The following is a 14,521-nucleotide window of genomic DNA, read 5'->3' on the forward strand; positions in this document are numbered from 1 at the left end:
AAGTAATGATGGTCATACTTCCTTAAAAGCTGTACTAACACTGTTCTGCCTGTTCAACTGTTCTGCCAGTTGAAACTGTAGTGCCCAAGTCTACAAGTCCCAGTCCCAAGTCTCTCTTCAAAAGCAATGAAATTCATTCAAACAAAAAAGTGATTGTTGGAGATGTGGCTTGCTCATGTAAAATGTATTGCCCTCCTCTTCTCTCCTTGGTCCCTTCAGTCCTTCTCCAACTCTTCTCCAAATGCATTTATCTTTTATTTTCTGTTCACGTGTTCCATCTCCCTTTCCTCAGTTGCTGTCAGTTTCTTTGTGTTTTCCCCCCTCCTCTTTTTCCAGTTTTCTCTCTGCTTCTCTCAGCATTTCATATCCCTCTCTTTGGTTCCCCAGTCTCATCTTCTCCACTTTTTCCATTACTCTGTTTGATTCACTCCCTTTCTCCATTCTCCTTCCTCTTGATTCCTCTCTGTGCTTGATTTTCTATTTATTTTTCAAGGTGGATGTCAGAGTTATTCTTTCTTTTATTTCATCTGTTGTGTGCCAAACATTGTGGCAACTATTTCTGAAAGGCCTCTGGTGTCTGGCCTTGCATTTTTTAAGACATGAACTGTCTGTCCAACAAAAGAAATCATCAGAGAAGAGATTGTCAGTTCTGTCTGACTTCTAGTTCTTTTCTCTGCAAACAGATCCTTCGACCTTGGCCTTCTGCACAGCCAAGCCTCTGGGCTTCTATCACTGATTTGGCATTTGTTTTTCGACCCGACTACCACAGATACTCTTTATTTTTGTAATCCACTGGAACCACCACCGCCTTTCGGTTGAATGTCGTTCTACAACTGTTTCTTTCACCGTCAAATGAAAGATGATTTCTTTCTTGCACTCTATTGGTGAGTTTAGACCAGGCTTGTTCTTGTATTCTACTGAAAGAGGACTAGATCAGCAGTGGAAGTCGGCTCCTCCTCAGCGGGGAGTCCGTTCACTTGTGGCTTTCTCTTTTAATGCCTTTTCTGCTCTTTCTCCGCTTGCCTGTTCGCAGAATTGAGTATCTTTTCTTTCCCCTGTGATTATTTTTCATTATTCACTGCCGTTTCACCTGATTGTCTATTTTCTTTGAGTTGACTGATCTGACTCTGTAGAGCCACTGTTCTTTCCTTCATCTATGGGATGTTTTGTTTTTTGTTTTTTGATGGTTTTGTGGGATAGAGATAAAAACATTTCTGTCTCAACTCCCGACTTCACCAACAGCACCAGTGTTTTCCCCTAAAGTTTTAATGAAACCTAAACCTATAGCTTAAATTATGTTTAAGAAACATTTCATAATTAGTTTGCCAAATATTACTATTAATAACTACAGAGTTCCTTGTAGGTGTCGTCTTGAATACATATGTTTTCCATGTAGGGAAATAGCCAGCAGACAAAGCTGTGACCTAGCATTACCTTAACACGGTTTCTGTTTGTAAAAAGCTAAATGGTTACTATTGTGGTCCTTTTGAAGCTATTGATGATATTTTAATGTCAAGTTTATTTACCCCTGCCATACATACATATATATAATTACATATATGTATATACACACAGTATGTATATATACATATATATATATATGTGTACAGACAGTCACACCATGGAGCTTCCCAGTACAATCAGTCTTCCACTGTTGTTCACTGAGCAGCTCCACTGCTTAGGCTATATTTGATTGAATGGCGGTGAAACGTCGCATGACATTTAATTAATTGAGCCAAATGGTCTGTGTCTTCAAGTCATGCTTGGCCTTTTCATTTCAGGACTAACTTGGTAGCCTGGACGTTGCAGGGACATACTGTGTTTGTAGGGTAACAGCGACGTCCTGAGGCCATTCAGAGTAGCCTACACTGGCCGACTAACTAACATGAACTGCTTACACTGGGGATACACCACACAACTTTTAAACAGATAATGAAAAGACTGGGCGTATACACTAACCGACTGGTTTCTGCAGATTTTTTATGACGACTGAAAAACTGGGGATCACACACTTAACGACTACGCCAGATGAGGGATACACACAGGACTACCAACCGGACATGTAGGCTAATAAATAATAATTATAAAACCTGACTTTCCGGTCTAAAATCGGCATCTTGCAGCCAAGGTTTTGTGTAATCAATAATCTTAGTCTTAATAATAATAATAGTCTTCCCTGTAGGCTATTTTTCTTTTTTCTGTGTGCCTTGGTACCAGAAAGATTGGTAGGCCTATCTATACATTTACTGTATGAAGAATTAACTAGTTGATTGCTCCTTGGTGTGGGCTAAACACCGTATTGGCTTGTTATGGCATAGCTTCATAGTTTTTCATTGGCTATTGACGGGATCCATTCGCATTTGAGTCGTTGACGAGTATACACTGCCCGACTGCGTCCAGAGTCTAACATGTTTGATTAGACTCTAATCAAGATATTAGAGTATGTTCCCCTCACACACTTGTCGATTAGAGTCTGGCTAAAATCGGGGCAATAGTTGTCTAGTCATCCCCAGCTTTATCAGATTCCAAGATAAGAAGAATATCAAACCCTGTTCGGTTTCACTTTGATAGTATCAATTAGAATATTGCTAAATTATAAAATATATTTCTCCCATTCAGCTCTTTTTCACTGTCGAGATCCAACCAATCAAAATCAACATTTCAGACAAGTAGCAAGCACAAACTATTATTCAGTCTAAAGATAGAAAATATAGCTATGACATTCTTTACATTTTTTTTTATCTGGGGTGTGTGTGTGTGTGTGTGTGTGTGTGTGTGTGTGTGTGTGTGTGTGTGTGTGTGTGTGTGTGTGTGTGTGTGTGTTGAACTTGGCTGCTGGATGCTATCAGTGCGCTGCAGCCCAGCAGGTTCTCTGTCAGTGTTGGTCTGGCATCACACCCATAACGTCAGCCTTATTTTCTCTATTTTAAAAAACGACACCGAGGACACTGTCTATGCGAGGACATAAAAAACAATATAAATACTAAGTAGCGCAATAGGTGAGTGTATTCTAAAGTTAGCTACAGAATAGAACCTGCCAGAAGTTGCGGACGAAGGGCTAACTTAGCTGACGTTAGCTACCGAGGCTAGCGAGCAAGCTGTGCATCCACCCTTGAGAGTTACACAGAGTTAAAGTGCTTACTAACTAACATTATTGAACAAAGATCCCACTGTAGTTTTCGCAAAGTTTTGCCCTGACTGTAAATCATGACGTTTTTCGAACCGAGTGGAGCGACCATCACCGGCACCAGTCCTTAACAGACCTCAAAGTCAGGTAAGGGGAGACTGCAGCTAACATGCTAAATATGCTAAGTTAGCTAGCTAGTTACTCAGTGTGAAGGTTGAGTCACTGTTTGGCAGTGGCAGTCAGAGCAGAGAGGGTTCACACGACGTTTGTTAAGTAGATAGAAGTAACTTCACTAGTACTTATTTTTACCTGTCACTTCTCTTCTAGCTTGGTAGCATAGCCGGGTTGCTAACGTTAGCCAACACTTCATGCAATTCTGGACCTCGCTTCACCGTACATTGGCAGCTAGCTAGTTTACAACATAGTTTTCTGTGGAGTTTTAGCCGGCTGATTATTTTGAAATGTAATTCATGGCTGTCGTCTGATTTGCCCCTTGCTGTAACGTTAGCTGTGGTTGAAACCATCCAGCTTAAAAACGGCAGCAGAGGAGAAGGCTCGGTCACTGGACTCGTCCGCTCAGCACACAGGCTCAGCATCCACCTCAAAGATGGAGTTGGCAATGGTAAGTGCACCTGCTGGCTGGCATGGTCCGATGTGGTTATCGTACATATTATGCGTTTTATGATAAACACATTCAAGATTAAAAGATTAAATCCCTTCTTAGATGTTCTTGTTACCAACTTAATTTCAGTAGCGTATTCTATTCACATTTTATCCACGTTAAGTTTCCCTCACCATTGAAATGGCTGGAATTGGAGAAAAAAAAACTATTGAAATGAAAGTGAACCAATTTTACTACTGCCAACCCTTTTCATCCACTGATGATGATGGGTGTGATCTTCAAAATATCAGCACTTCCACTATTTTACTATGCAAATTGATATTTATGATAGAAAAGCACATCCAAACAAAGTTGTTTGGCTGGTTGCTAATGCCATTTGGTGGAGAACGTCCTGTCACCTTACAGTACCGTGAATGCATCAGTCTCCAGTATGACTGGCACCAGTAGGAACTGAACTCCTGACCATGGTAACGTTAGCGCCATGTGCTTCCTATTGAATAACACAAGACTACCGCTGCCACTCACCTGAAATCATCTGAAACCTGCTGAAAGGCATAGAAGTGAAGCCAAACCAAATTCCCCCTGGCAGCGTGTCATTTGTTCAGGACTGTTTGTTGCCATGGCATCTTTTTCAAAGGTGGGACATTGCCCATCTACAGGGCATGACAGCAATGTTGGATTGATTTTCATGCTTCAGACTTGATTTGATAGGATCGTTGCTCCAGCCACAGAAGCACTGAAATCCAGTGTCTTAAATCACCAGTTATTCTTTTAAAAATATGATTATGGTTCAGATTTTTGATTGGATGAAGTGTTTAATTATATGATACTGTATTGATCCCCATAGGGAAATTCTCTTCACTTGCCACCTCCACTGGGATGCATGATTTCAGGCGTGTAGGCGGCCACCTAAAGACTAGCATTAACAGACTCCCACTACTATACATTTTCTGTGACCCACATTTACAGTCTCCTTTACACACACACACACACACACCACATATCCAGCCACTGCATGACTCATGCCATTTGACAAAGGCGGAATTTAGCAGCGAGCTTTTCAGTGGGGAGAGCAATACAGCTGTGTGAGTGTGTCGCTTAAGATAGAGATAGAATCCCATAGAAAAAGGCAGCGTGGATTAAGCTTCTGCTTCGGCTCCGAAAGGGGGAAGGGAGGAGAAAAAGCAGGAGCAAGCCATTGTGGGTTGGCAAGAGAGAGAGAGAGAGAGAGAGAGACGGAGAGGGAAGGAAGAGAGAGATGGAGGTTTACTCTATAATATGCTATTTGTAGCGGCAGTAGCGGAGGGAGAGAGAGGTGAAAGGGGGCAAAATGCAGGAAAAACAGGATTCTCCAAGCCGAGCCCCAGGCGGCCTGGGGAAGGTAGGGGAGATAGAGTGTGTGTGTGTGTGTGTGTATGTATATAAATGTGTGCCTGGGAGCATGTATAAGAAGTAGTGTATAGAGCCTACTTGTGGTGTGTGTGTTATGTATTGGTTCCGTGAGTGTATCCTACTCGCATGTAATTGTAAAGCAAACAGTTTATGTACGCTGTGCAGCTTTTATGTGGTCATTCTTTCATTCTTTCTTGTCATTGTTGTGGTTATTGTTATTGTTGTGGTTATTGTTATTGCCTCTGTTCCTCAGCTTTTCACGTCTTTGTGTGTCTGTCTGTCTTCATATTAAGTATCTGTACATTAACCTCCAAATGCAGCTAAATTTAGCGTCCGTCTGTCCGTCCATGTCTGCGTCTCATGCCCCTACTGTCTGTTTGTCCATGAGGCGTGTAACCACCGATAACGTTGAGTCTCAGCGTGATTCTTCCCGACAGCCCCTGTGTGTGTGTGTGTGTGTGTGTGTGTGTGTGTGTGTGTGTGTGCGTGTGTGTGTGTGTCTCTGTCTGTCTCTGCACATCTGCATCATCTCCACTGGGTTCTGTCTGTGTGGGAAGTTGGCCTCTGTTTACAGCCTCATTTGTTTGTATGTAGAAATGCTATGCAAAGCATATTTGTGTTGATATTCAAATTATAGCTCTATATATATGTATTTAGGTGAAATGCTCATTTATTTGAAGCACATTTCAGTCGTGTCAGGATTTTTGCCATATTCATTAATTCTTCAAATCATTTTTTTCCTGCTGTTTTGAGAAAGTTGTATCCTGTGTGTTGCAGTGAACAAACATGTGTCCGACACCACATAAAATATTGAATTGCATAATTTCATGTAATGCTTTTTACAGGGTGACTAATCCTTTATCCTTTCTTTGTCTTATCCTTGTTTCTCTTTGTCTTCTTCTCTCTCTTATCTTTTCTGTCCCCTCTAATCCCACTTTCTCTCTACATCTCTCCCTTCCTCTTTTTTCTCCATTCCCCCTCTGTGTGCTTTCTTTCCACCGTTTATTCCCCTCATTCTCCTTCCCATCTCTCTCTTCGTCTCTCGCTCTTTCCATTCCTCTGTTTCTCTCTCTTCCACCTTCTCTCTCTCTCTCTCTGTGTCATTGCCCCCAGGCTCACCCAGCTCTCAAAGCCTTTATGTGTGGCTCTCTCAGCGGCACCTGCTCTACGCTGCTCTTCCAGCCTCTGGATCTGGTCAAGACACGCCTGCAGACCCTGCAGAACAACACCAAGCCAGGGTGTGTGTGTGCACACACACATACACAGACACAAGTCAAGTGTGTGTGAAAACATGTACACACATTCTGCACATAAGCATGCATGCTGTCAGGCACGTGTACAGATCAGCGTGCTCATCGTGTTTATCTCTCTGCCATTTTCCCTCTCTCACTTTGACTCACACACTCATACACAAACACACACGCACATGTCAAGCAACATGCTCTCCGGGCACGTATGACACACACACACACTCACACACAGTAACAACGAAAACTGCAGGCAGTCTGAATCCGCTGTTATGACCCATATAGGGCAATTAGTCACACCAGCACCATGTAATTAGTCATGCTCACAAGCTACTAGGCTGCAATTACCTCCGCTAAGGACAGGCACAGGAAATGTTAACAGCAAAAAGGGGATTTTTGTTTTAAACAACGTTCCACAGGTGCAGGCTATGCCTTGGAAGAATCATTTACCTCCGAAATGATTCTCTGGGGATTGGTTGCATTGTTCAAGCACTGCAAATCACACCTGTGTATTTATGTGCGTCTGCATAAGTGCTGATGTGTGTCTGTGTGTGTTCGCTTCTCTGTCTATGTGTCTGTAACCATTCATCAATTTCATCCCTCAGTGCGCCGAAGGTGGGGATGTTTACAGTTTTCATCAACATCATTAGGACAGAGAATTTCTTCAGTCTGTGGAGGGGAGTTTCACCAGTGAGTAACTGACCTCATTCATACTAAGAAACCCTGCAAGTATCAGTCATATTGCTGTAATTCACATTATGTGTATGTAGCCAGATCTAGCCCCACACTGTATTCTGCTCTGGTCCTTATTATCTCTGGTTATATGGCAAAATGACAAATGAAATTAAATGTATGTTTATTCTTGTTTTCCTAACCCTTTGACACTGTAAATTACTTCACTAATTAATTCATAAAATGTATTTAATAACTGTATCTTGTATAGATGGACATATAAACATTTTCTTGTGCTAAAAAATAAGTTCAGAATGTATTTATTTGGCATTATTTCTCTGAAATGTGTTTTGAATTCCTTTTGTAGCACATGAAAATGTGTAAAACGTCAAATGGGAAGAATGCTTTTCAGGAGCGCTAAAGAAAGAAACCGAGAAAGACCAAAACAGCAGGGCAATGTCAGCCTAATATTTGTCTGTCAGTGGAAGCACTTGTTCTCCAGCACTGACTCACTGCGTCTTCCTGCTTACCTTAGCATTACCTCCGTCTCCCTCTAGGAACCAGACACTGAGCCGTATGAGGTCTGCTTCCTTTTGTTATAAAGTTTTGTACGGCTGTGGCTCTTGTCAGACTAGAAATATAGAGAGACAGCAGTAATCTGCGACAATGTGTCTGTTCAAGAACATTTGAGCTAGACTTGGGTATTTCTCTTTCAAAGAACAAGTTTTGGTGTCGTTTTCCAAGAAATAGAGGGTATTTTTTTGTCACATTACCATTGTAATTTAAATAATTTGAACTTTATAGTATGACTTTTCTTTATTTAAAAAATCTGTTTTCCAGCTGCTAATGTAAGATATATCTTTTTTGTAACCCAGGGTTGGCACTTTTATTCTTTCAGCCAAGACCTTCTTTAACACCATCACATAAACCATAACAGGCATAATTTAAGAAATCTGTGGCACTCATACAATACTCTCTTCTCCCTGCTCTTCCCCACCGCCAGTCCTTTGTGCGCTGCATCCCCGGGGTGGGCATCTACTTCAGCACCTTCTACTCCCTGAAGCAGCACTTCTTCCTGGACCGGGCCCCCAACGCTGGCGAGGCCGTTCTGCTGGGGGCCGGGGCCAGAGCCGTGGCCGGAGTCTCCATGCTGCCCGTCACCGTCATCAAGACGCGCTTCGAGGTGAGCGACAGACCGATGGGGACACTGAGAGAGCCCAGAGCCCCGCTGACCCTGCGTGTTGACACGAGAGCAGATAGATAGCTTGATAGATTGATTTATCAGGTATAAAAAGGTACAAACAACAGTACAACCCAGAGGATAACGTGTAAAAGCATACGTAAACACTTGTTTCCAACGTGGTCCTTGATAAAATTTTATGCAGTTTCTTGAAAGATTTTGGTTGGTGTTTTCTTTTAAATTTGCAAGAGAGAAGAGTCACCATGTGAGTCTTGCCTTTTACAGAGGGGAATCCAAATGCCTTCCAAACATTGCTTCTTAAATTAGAGGGAGTAGTAATGTGATCATGCTGATCATGAGTGTTTTCTGCCATTATGATGCTAGGAAGCATGTGTGTGCTAACAACAAACTAGCTGGCTAATAGAAGAGTATTGTGACAGAGATTGAGAGTCTATGGGACCAAGGCATGAGGAGCCAGTGATACATTCAGTTCAACTGGCTGTCAAAACACAAAAAACCCTGTTGTTTCTGATGTTTTTTAATGGGCAGGTTGGGGCTTGAATCCATTGAATTTGTATTTATTTTTCGGACATTTCTAATATTGAAATTTGTTCTGGCAGCCGTAGCGAGGGCTGTGGTTGGTCCCAGCATGTTGCCTGTCACCATCATCAAGATGGTGGACTTGAGGTTAGAGGGAGATGGGGAGGAAGTGATTCTGCTGTGGGCCGGCTGATCAAGGCAGTGGGGAAGGGAGACGAGGAACAAAACTGAGGAATGTCACATGCTGCCTGATCAAAATGGATGGACACAGTGATGGCAGCTGAGATAGATGGGAATGCTGAAACAATTTGAGTGAGAGAGTGTGTGTGTGTGTGTGTGTGTGTGTGTGTGCGCATGTGTTGGACCATTGAACAAGCTCTGTGTCCCTGCTGGCAGAGCTGATCAAAATTGCTTTTAACTGTATGCTGTGAAGAGTTGCCACTGACTGGTTTTGCTGCTCATTCCGGATGTTGTAACTGTGCGATTCCAATGTCCTGACGTGTTGTTATTTTGTGTCTGCATGGTGTTTTCAGAGCGGCCGTTATAACTACGTGAGCGTGGCAGGCGCTCTGAGGAGCGTGTATGAGACAGAGGGCATCAGGGCTCTGTTCTCAGGGCTGACTGCCACGCTGCTGCGAGACGCTCCCTTCTCCGGCATCTACGTCATGTTCTACAGCCAGGCCAAGAGGTCGCTGCCTCAAGGTGAGAGCCACGCCGGAGCGCCACATCAAAATGGAGCCCGTTTAAAACCTCAAGTGCTCTGTTGTGGAGCGCCGGCGAGCAGGATGCCGCACAATTGTTGCACGTTGTAGTTCGACTGGATTGCTAAGCACGCTGTTTATGCTGTTAAACCATAGAAACAGTGAGGAAGTACGCACAGGTGCTTCTGCTTTGGCATGTTGCTGTGCTCACAGCCTAAAAGAGATTTTTTTCTTTGTTTTTCAAATAAGATGTAATAAGATAACTATGAGAGGCTGCTACTGAACTTAATTTGGCAATATTACCTGAATCGTACTATTGTACATTCGATCCTAGTCTAATGTCTTTGAAACTATGGCCTCGGAAATGGACTTTAGCCCTATTTCTAGTGTGTCCCTACAAGTCATTTGAGGTGCCTGGCTCTCCAGGGCAAGAGTTTCAATTATTAATTTCAATCCTGGGTGGAAATAGTTGAAGCCCAGATCTACCTTACTGCATCTCTTAGCAGTGCAATACACAATACATTTCAGCGTACTGTTGTAATTTTCTCCTGACACTTGGCGCGTCTCTTTCAGAGGTGAGCTCGTCATGCTATGCCCCGCTGATGAACTTCGGCTGCGGAGTGGTGTCCGGTGTCCTGGCCTCCCTGGTCACCCAGCCTGCCGACGTGGTGAAGACCCACATCCAAGTCAGCCCGTCCCACTGGAGCACGACCGACGCTGTTCGCTACATCTACACAGTGCGTGACATTTTCATTTTCAGAAACTGTATTGGTTTACAGTTATGCCGGTAATGTAACACTGAACTTCCCCCCTCTGTCCCTCAGGAGAACGGCCTACGCGGGTTTTTCCGCGGCGCAGTGCCCAGGTCTCTTCGACGCACTCTGATGGCCGCCATGGCCTGGACTGTCTACGAACAGCTGATGGCTCGGATGGGCCTCAAATCCTGAACAGCAACCGTCTGGAACCACATGAACAGAGGGCTGGATGAAATATAAGGGGGGCGATGATGTTTTTTCCACAGCGAATGCCCTACGCAAGAGGAAGAGGGAGCACAGCAGATCGCAGACTACCAAGATATTGAGCGGAGAAGCAAGGTGGATAGAAATGGTTGAAAAGAGTGATGAGAGTGAGAATGCTGTGTGTATGTGTTTTTGTTGGTTTTTAGATGTTTGTGAAAATGTGCCTGTGTGTATCTGTTAGTGCGTGAGTTCAAGACCGTGGCGTAACAATCCTGAACTGAAGTGACACTCCCTCACTGCTGTGAAGTGAACTTATTCCTCCTCTGACTTCGTGTTGGAAGTGAAACTCTCCGTAACACCCCGAGGTACGGCCGCCACCTAATCCAGTGACAGAGGGACTATATGACTCTCCTTGTCATCATAGTCGCCTTTGACAAGGTGTTTCGAAAACGCTGCCGAAACAAAAGTGACACTCGGCAAGCCGGTACACTCCGAGTTTCTGCTGAGCTAACCAAAAACATAGTGCAGCAGAGAGAAAGAGAGAGCGACTCCGGCTTGTGCCATATTTATGAAACTCGCATTAGACTGAGTGTTGTTTCTTACTTGCCAACTGACTTATATTTATTGACAGGCAGACTGACGATTGGGCGTTTTGTTTTGTTTCAAGCTCAGACAATCGCAATTAGCCACACTGCTGTGCATTGTGGGGAAAGAACCTAGGCTGGACTGATTAACTTCAATAAGCACAATAAAGCCATTGCTAGCATACTACTCATAACTGTGCCGATTTAAACTTATAACTGAGGTGCATCCTTTAGCCTAATCAAACCAGATGTGCTTTCTAAACAAGTAATGATCATTGGTTGCATCTGGACTTAGCAAATGCAAGTCCAAGACATTCGGAGTTGTGATGATGTATCAGTCCCACCAGGATTTTGTGGAGTGTTTTGTGTGTTTTGCAACAAAATGCTTGATTTTGCGACCGCTTTCTCAAAAACCGCAAGGCAATTTACAACGTTTTCTGTGTGTTTAAGTAAGCACTTTGACTTTTTTCTTAGATTTTTTTTTTTATATAAATGCTGTGATCACAAAATCTGCAAATCTTGGAGTGTGAAACAGCAATGAGAAGCCTCTTAGCGTATTTCCATCACAATAAGCATGCAAGGGAAGCATTACTCACTCATTGTGCGACTATGTGTATATGAATCTACAGAATCTGTCAGTATTGGAAAGACATTTTCCAGCCTCCCTCTGGCCTTTGTAAATATTGACTATACACAGACTTATTCATTGTCACAAATGAAGGCCATATTTTTATGTTGATTGTACAGTGTGCCATTATCTATGGATAGTATTTATTATTGTTAATACTGAAGATGTGATATATTGAAAAGGATTATTGTATAGAAGTGTTTATCCAGAAAACAATGCCAAATGGAAGCTTCCATCAGTAGAAAAGACTGACTGATTTGATTGATGGGTTGAATTTTCTGAGGAACAGTGGCATACAACACTATGAACCCAAACACAACAGAGAATATAGGAAGTCTTGGTAACCTGATAGAACTAGTCACTTATATCCACTATGGTCCCAGATACAGAGCTGGTTATACTGCAAACCCGTTACCTTGCACAGGGCACTGATCAACATCAAAGTCAGCATGCCAGTATTACTTCATAAATATTTATGTGGGAGCCCCCTTTGCTCTGGCTTGGGATGGTGTAGAGAGACCAAGAAAGTACAAACCTTTGACTATTCTGATGAAAAACAGTCTAGTGAACACTACTGAAATGAAGGGAGATGTGGGACTGAGCAGTTGAACTTGAGGAACAGACCTACATGGTTTTATCCAAGGCCCCCTTGAGGCTGATGAAGGTACAAGTGGAATGGAGTTTGTGTGACTTGAGTTGATTCTATCAGCCTCTCTCTCTGTTTGCTGTGTAACACAAACTCTGTACCCAACTGTGCACTATGTGCTGTAATTCACACATTTTGCCTTGCTGGCTATCCTCATCATCGCATCACATCTGTAGTCTTTGCTGTTGTGACTATATTGTATATGGTCATTGTTCTAGTAGATATTTGGTCTGTGCATGTGTTTGCTCAGACGGATGCTGTGCCTGTTGGTTTTTATTGTCAATAAATTTCCCCTTTTTGTAAAAGTCATTGTCTCTTGTGTTAGAATTAGGATGAGGTTAACCATGCTTCATTACAATCAATCTGTATCTACTCTTATTCATATAAGATCTCTTTATTTTGATCTAGAACTACAATGTTTTTGACTTCGAGGCCAGTTTGCCTGCCACTTGTGTTCCTCGTCATCTTGCCTCTCCAGTGCAGCACAAAGCTGACGTACTAGACATAAATCTGGGCACCTTCAGCTGCTTGGCTGGATGCCTTCAGCCTTTCAACCATAGCTGAGTTTCATTTGGCTCCAATCTTTTCCCTTTCCCCACAACTTTTTCTATATCAGGTTAAAAGACACTGAATGAGTGATTTAAACACTCAGTAAAAAGCACAGAGCAACGTGTGTCTGTGTATGGAACTATGTGAGCCAGAGAGAGCCTGTGTCTGCATGTCATTGTGACTGATTGTTTTTTGTGTTTTGCATGAGCACAAGAATTGTTGAGTAATCAGTTCAAGTTGTTTGGTTCATCAAACAGATCCTATTTGATTTTGATTTTGGATCACAGGTGATATCCTGTACTTTTCAGCCAGAGCAACCACGCAACTAGCAAACTATATGTCAGCTAGCATGCTACAGACAACCAAAATCTAACAAACTAACATGTCAACACTTAAAAGAATCAACATACCAGCAACCATGCTGCAAAAAAAAACAAAAACGCACGAGCATGCATACTACAGTCGCAACAGCTCAAACCCTATAACACTCCAGGGTTCCTACATTAGCTGCTTTGTGCCCCATGTCAGTGTTTCCTTTATTCCCAGACAGAAAACGCAATCGCAAACAGAATGACAGTGATCAACTGATCAACAGTGAAAGTTATACGAGTGATTGAAGAAGCTTGACAAATATCAAATAAACTGGTGGAAAGTCTGTTATCACTTGAAATGAAATCCCCTGTCCCCACATTACTAATGAATGGCAGGTGAGCATTCATATAGTGTTCAAATTGTTTTCTCTTCTTTGAAAGGATAAAACTTAAGGCTTGGTTACTGAGGAGCATGGCTTGTTTATACTGATGTCGTCCTGACTGCCACTGCAGAGCATTGGTGATAGCCTGCTGTAATCTCAAATATCTCATGCAAATCAGATTCTACTGATTTAAAACATTTGCCATGCATATCACATGTTTTGAATGGGAGTTGTTCCAGAGTTTCAACTCCTTTAAACATTTCAAACATTTGGAAATATTCATAGATGAAGCTCATTTTGGGGGGTTTTATTGCAGTGATTTACATGATTTTTACATAGCAATTCATACATGCAATGATAGCAATAACTAGGGCTGGGCGATATGGACAAAATCAAATATTACAATATTTTTGACCAAATACCTCGATATCGATATTGCGACAATATTGTAGGGAGGACTATTGGTGCTTTCACAAAATATTTACACAATGAGATTTGATAAATAATCATCAGTAATGTGGATATAATGACTAAGTGGGTAAAGGCAAATAATAGAACAGCTAGAACAGTCTGGTAAGTTCAGAAAATTACATCACTTTACTGTAATGCAGCCTTTAAAACCAGGAAAAGACAACGCTTATGCCATATCACGATATTACGATATCCGAAATCTAAGACGATCTCTAGTCTCATATCACGATATCGATATAATATCTATATATTGCCCAGCCCTAGCAATAACTGTAAATTGAAATAGCGAACATTATATCTTGACAATAAATCATCATTATTAATGACTGTAACACACCATTCATATAACATATCACTTTCTGGCTGGGAAACAAATATTTTTCTAATATGGATATATAAATATACAAATAACAAATAACAGAAAACCACACCAGAGAAACCACGCAGCCTTTCAGAAGTTAGAATTAAAATGTTCCAGGGGAGGCAAAAAGGATTCAGCCAACTGTACT

The 14,521-nt window shown here is 42.2% G+C and overlaps 1 protein-coding gene across 2 annotated transcripts; it reads left to right on the forward strand.

The window, feature by feature from the left end:
• Positions 1 to 2,937: 2,937 nt before the first annotated feature.
• On the forward strand, positions 2,938 to 12,586 carry LOC139655343 (mitochondrial glycine transporter B-like). 2 transcript variants are annotated; one of them, XM_071532728.1, is made up of 8 exons: positions 2,938 to 3,274; positions 3,636 to 3,749; positions 6,255 to 6,379; positions 6,994 to 7,078; positions 8,064 to 8,243; positions 9,314 to 9,482; positions 10,055 to 10,218; positions 10,306 to 12,586. In XM_071532728.1, exons 2-8 carry the CDS (start codon positions 3,735 to 3,737, stop codon positions 10,426 to 10,428), a joined length of 861 nt encoding a protein of 286 aa, XP_071388829.1. In that variant the 5' UTR covers positions 2,938 to 3,274; positions 3,636 to 3,734; the 3' UTR covers positions 10,429 to 12,586. The 2 variants fall into 2 exon arrangements, with proteins under 2 accessions (XP_071388829.1, XP_071388827.1); XM_071532726.1 differs by lacking the exons at positions 2,938 to 3,274; positions 3,636 to 3,749 and adding an exon at positions 5,080 to 5,130.
• The last annotated feature ends 1,935 nt before the right edge of the window (positions 12,587 to 14,521 follow it).

This window comes from Centroberyx affinis, unplaced genomic scaffold (assembly GCF_046629955.1).
Source record: "Centroberyx affinis isolate AG114_WGS23_722 - 3 ecotype Tasmania unplaced genomic scaffold, CSIRO-AGI_Caff_v1 ptg002237l_1, whole genome shotgun sequence".
Classification (NCBI taxonomy): Eukaryota; Metazoa; Chordata; class Actinopteri; order Beryciformes; family Berycidae; genus Centroberyx; species Centroberyx affinis.

Bases quoted from the DNA above. Each gene is read 5' to 3' on its own strand.
- LOC139655343 (XM_071532726.1), top strand. From the start codon at position 5,080: ATGCAGGAAAAACAGGATTCTCCAAGCCGAGCCCCAGGCGGCCTGGGG. The intron at 6,380-6,993 runs GTGTGTGTGTGC...TTCATCCCTCAG, and splicing joins CAGAACAACACCAAGCCAGG to TGCGCCGAAGGTGGGGATGT. The intron at 9,483-10,054 runs GTGAGAGCCACG...CGTCTCTTTCAG, and splicing joins CAAGAGGTCGCTGCCTCAAG to AGGTGAGCTCGTCATGCTAT.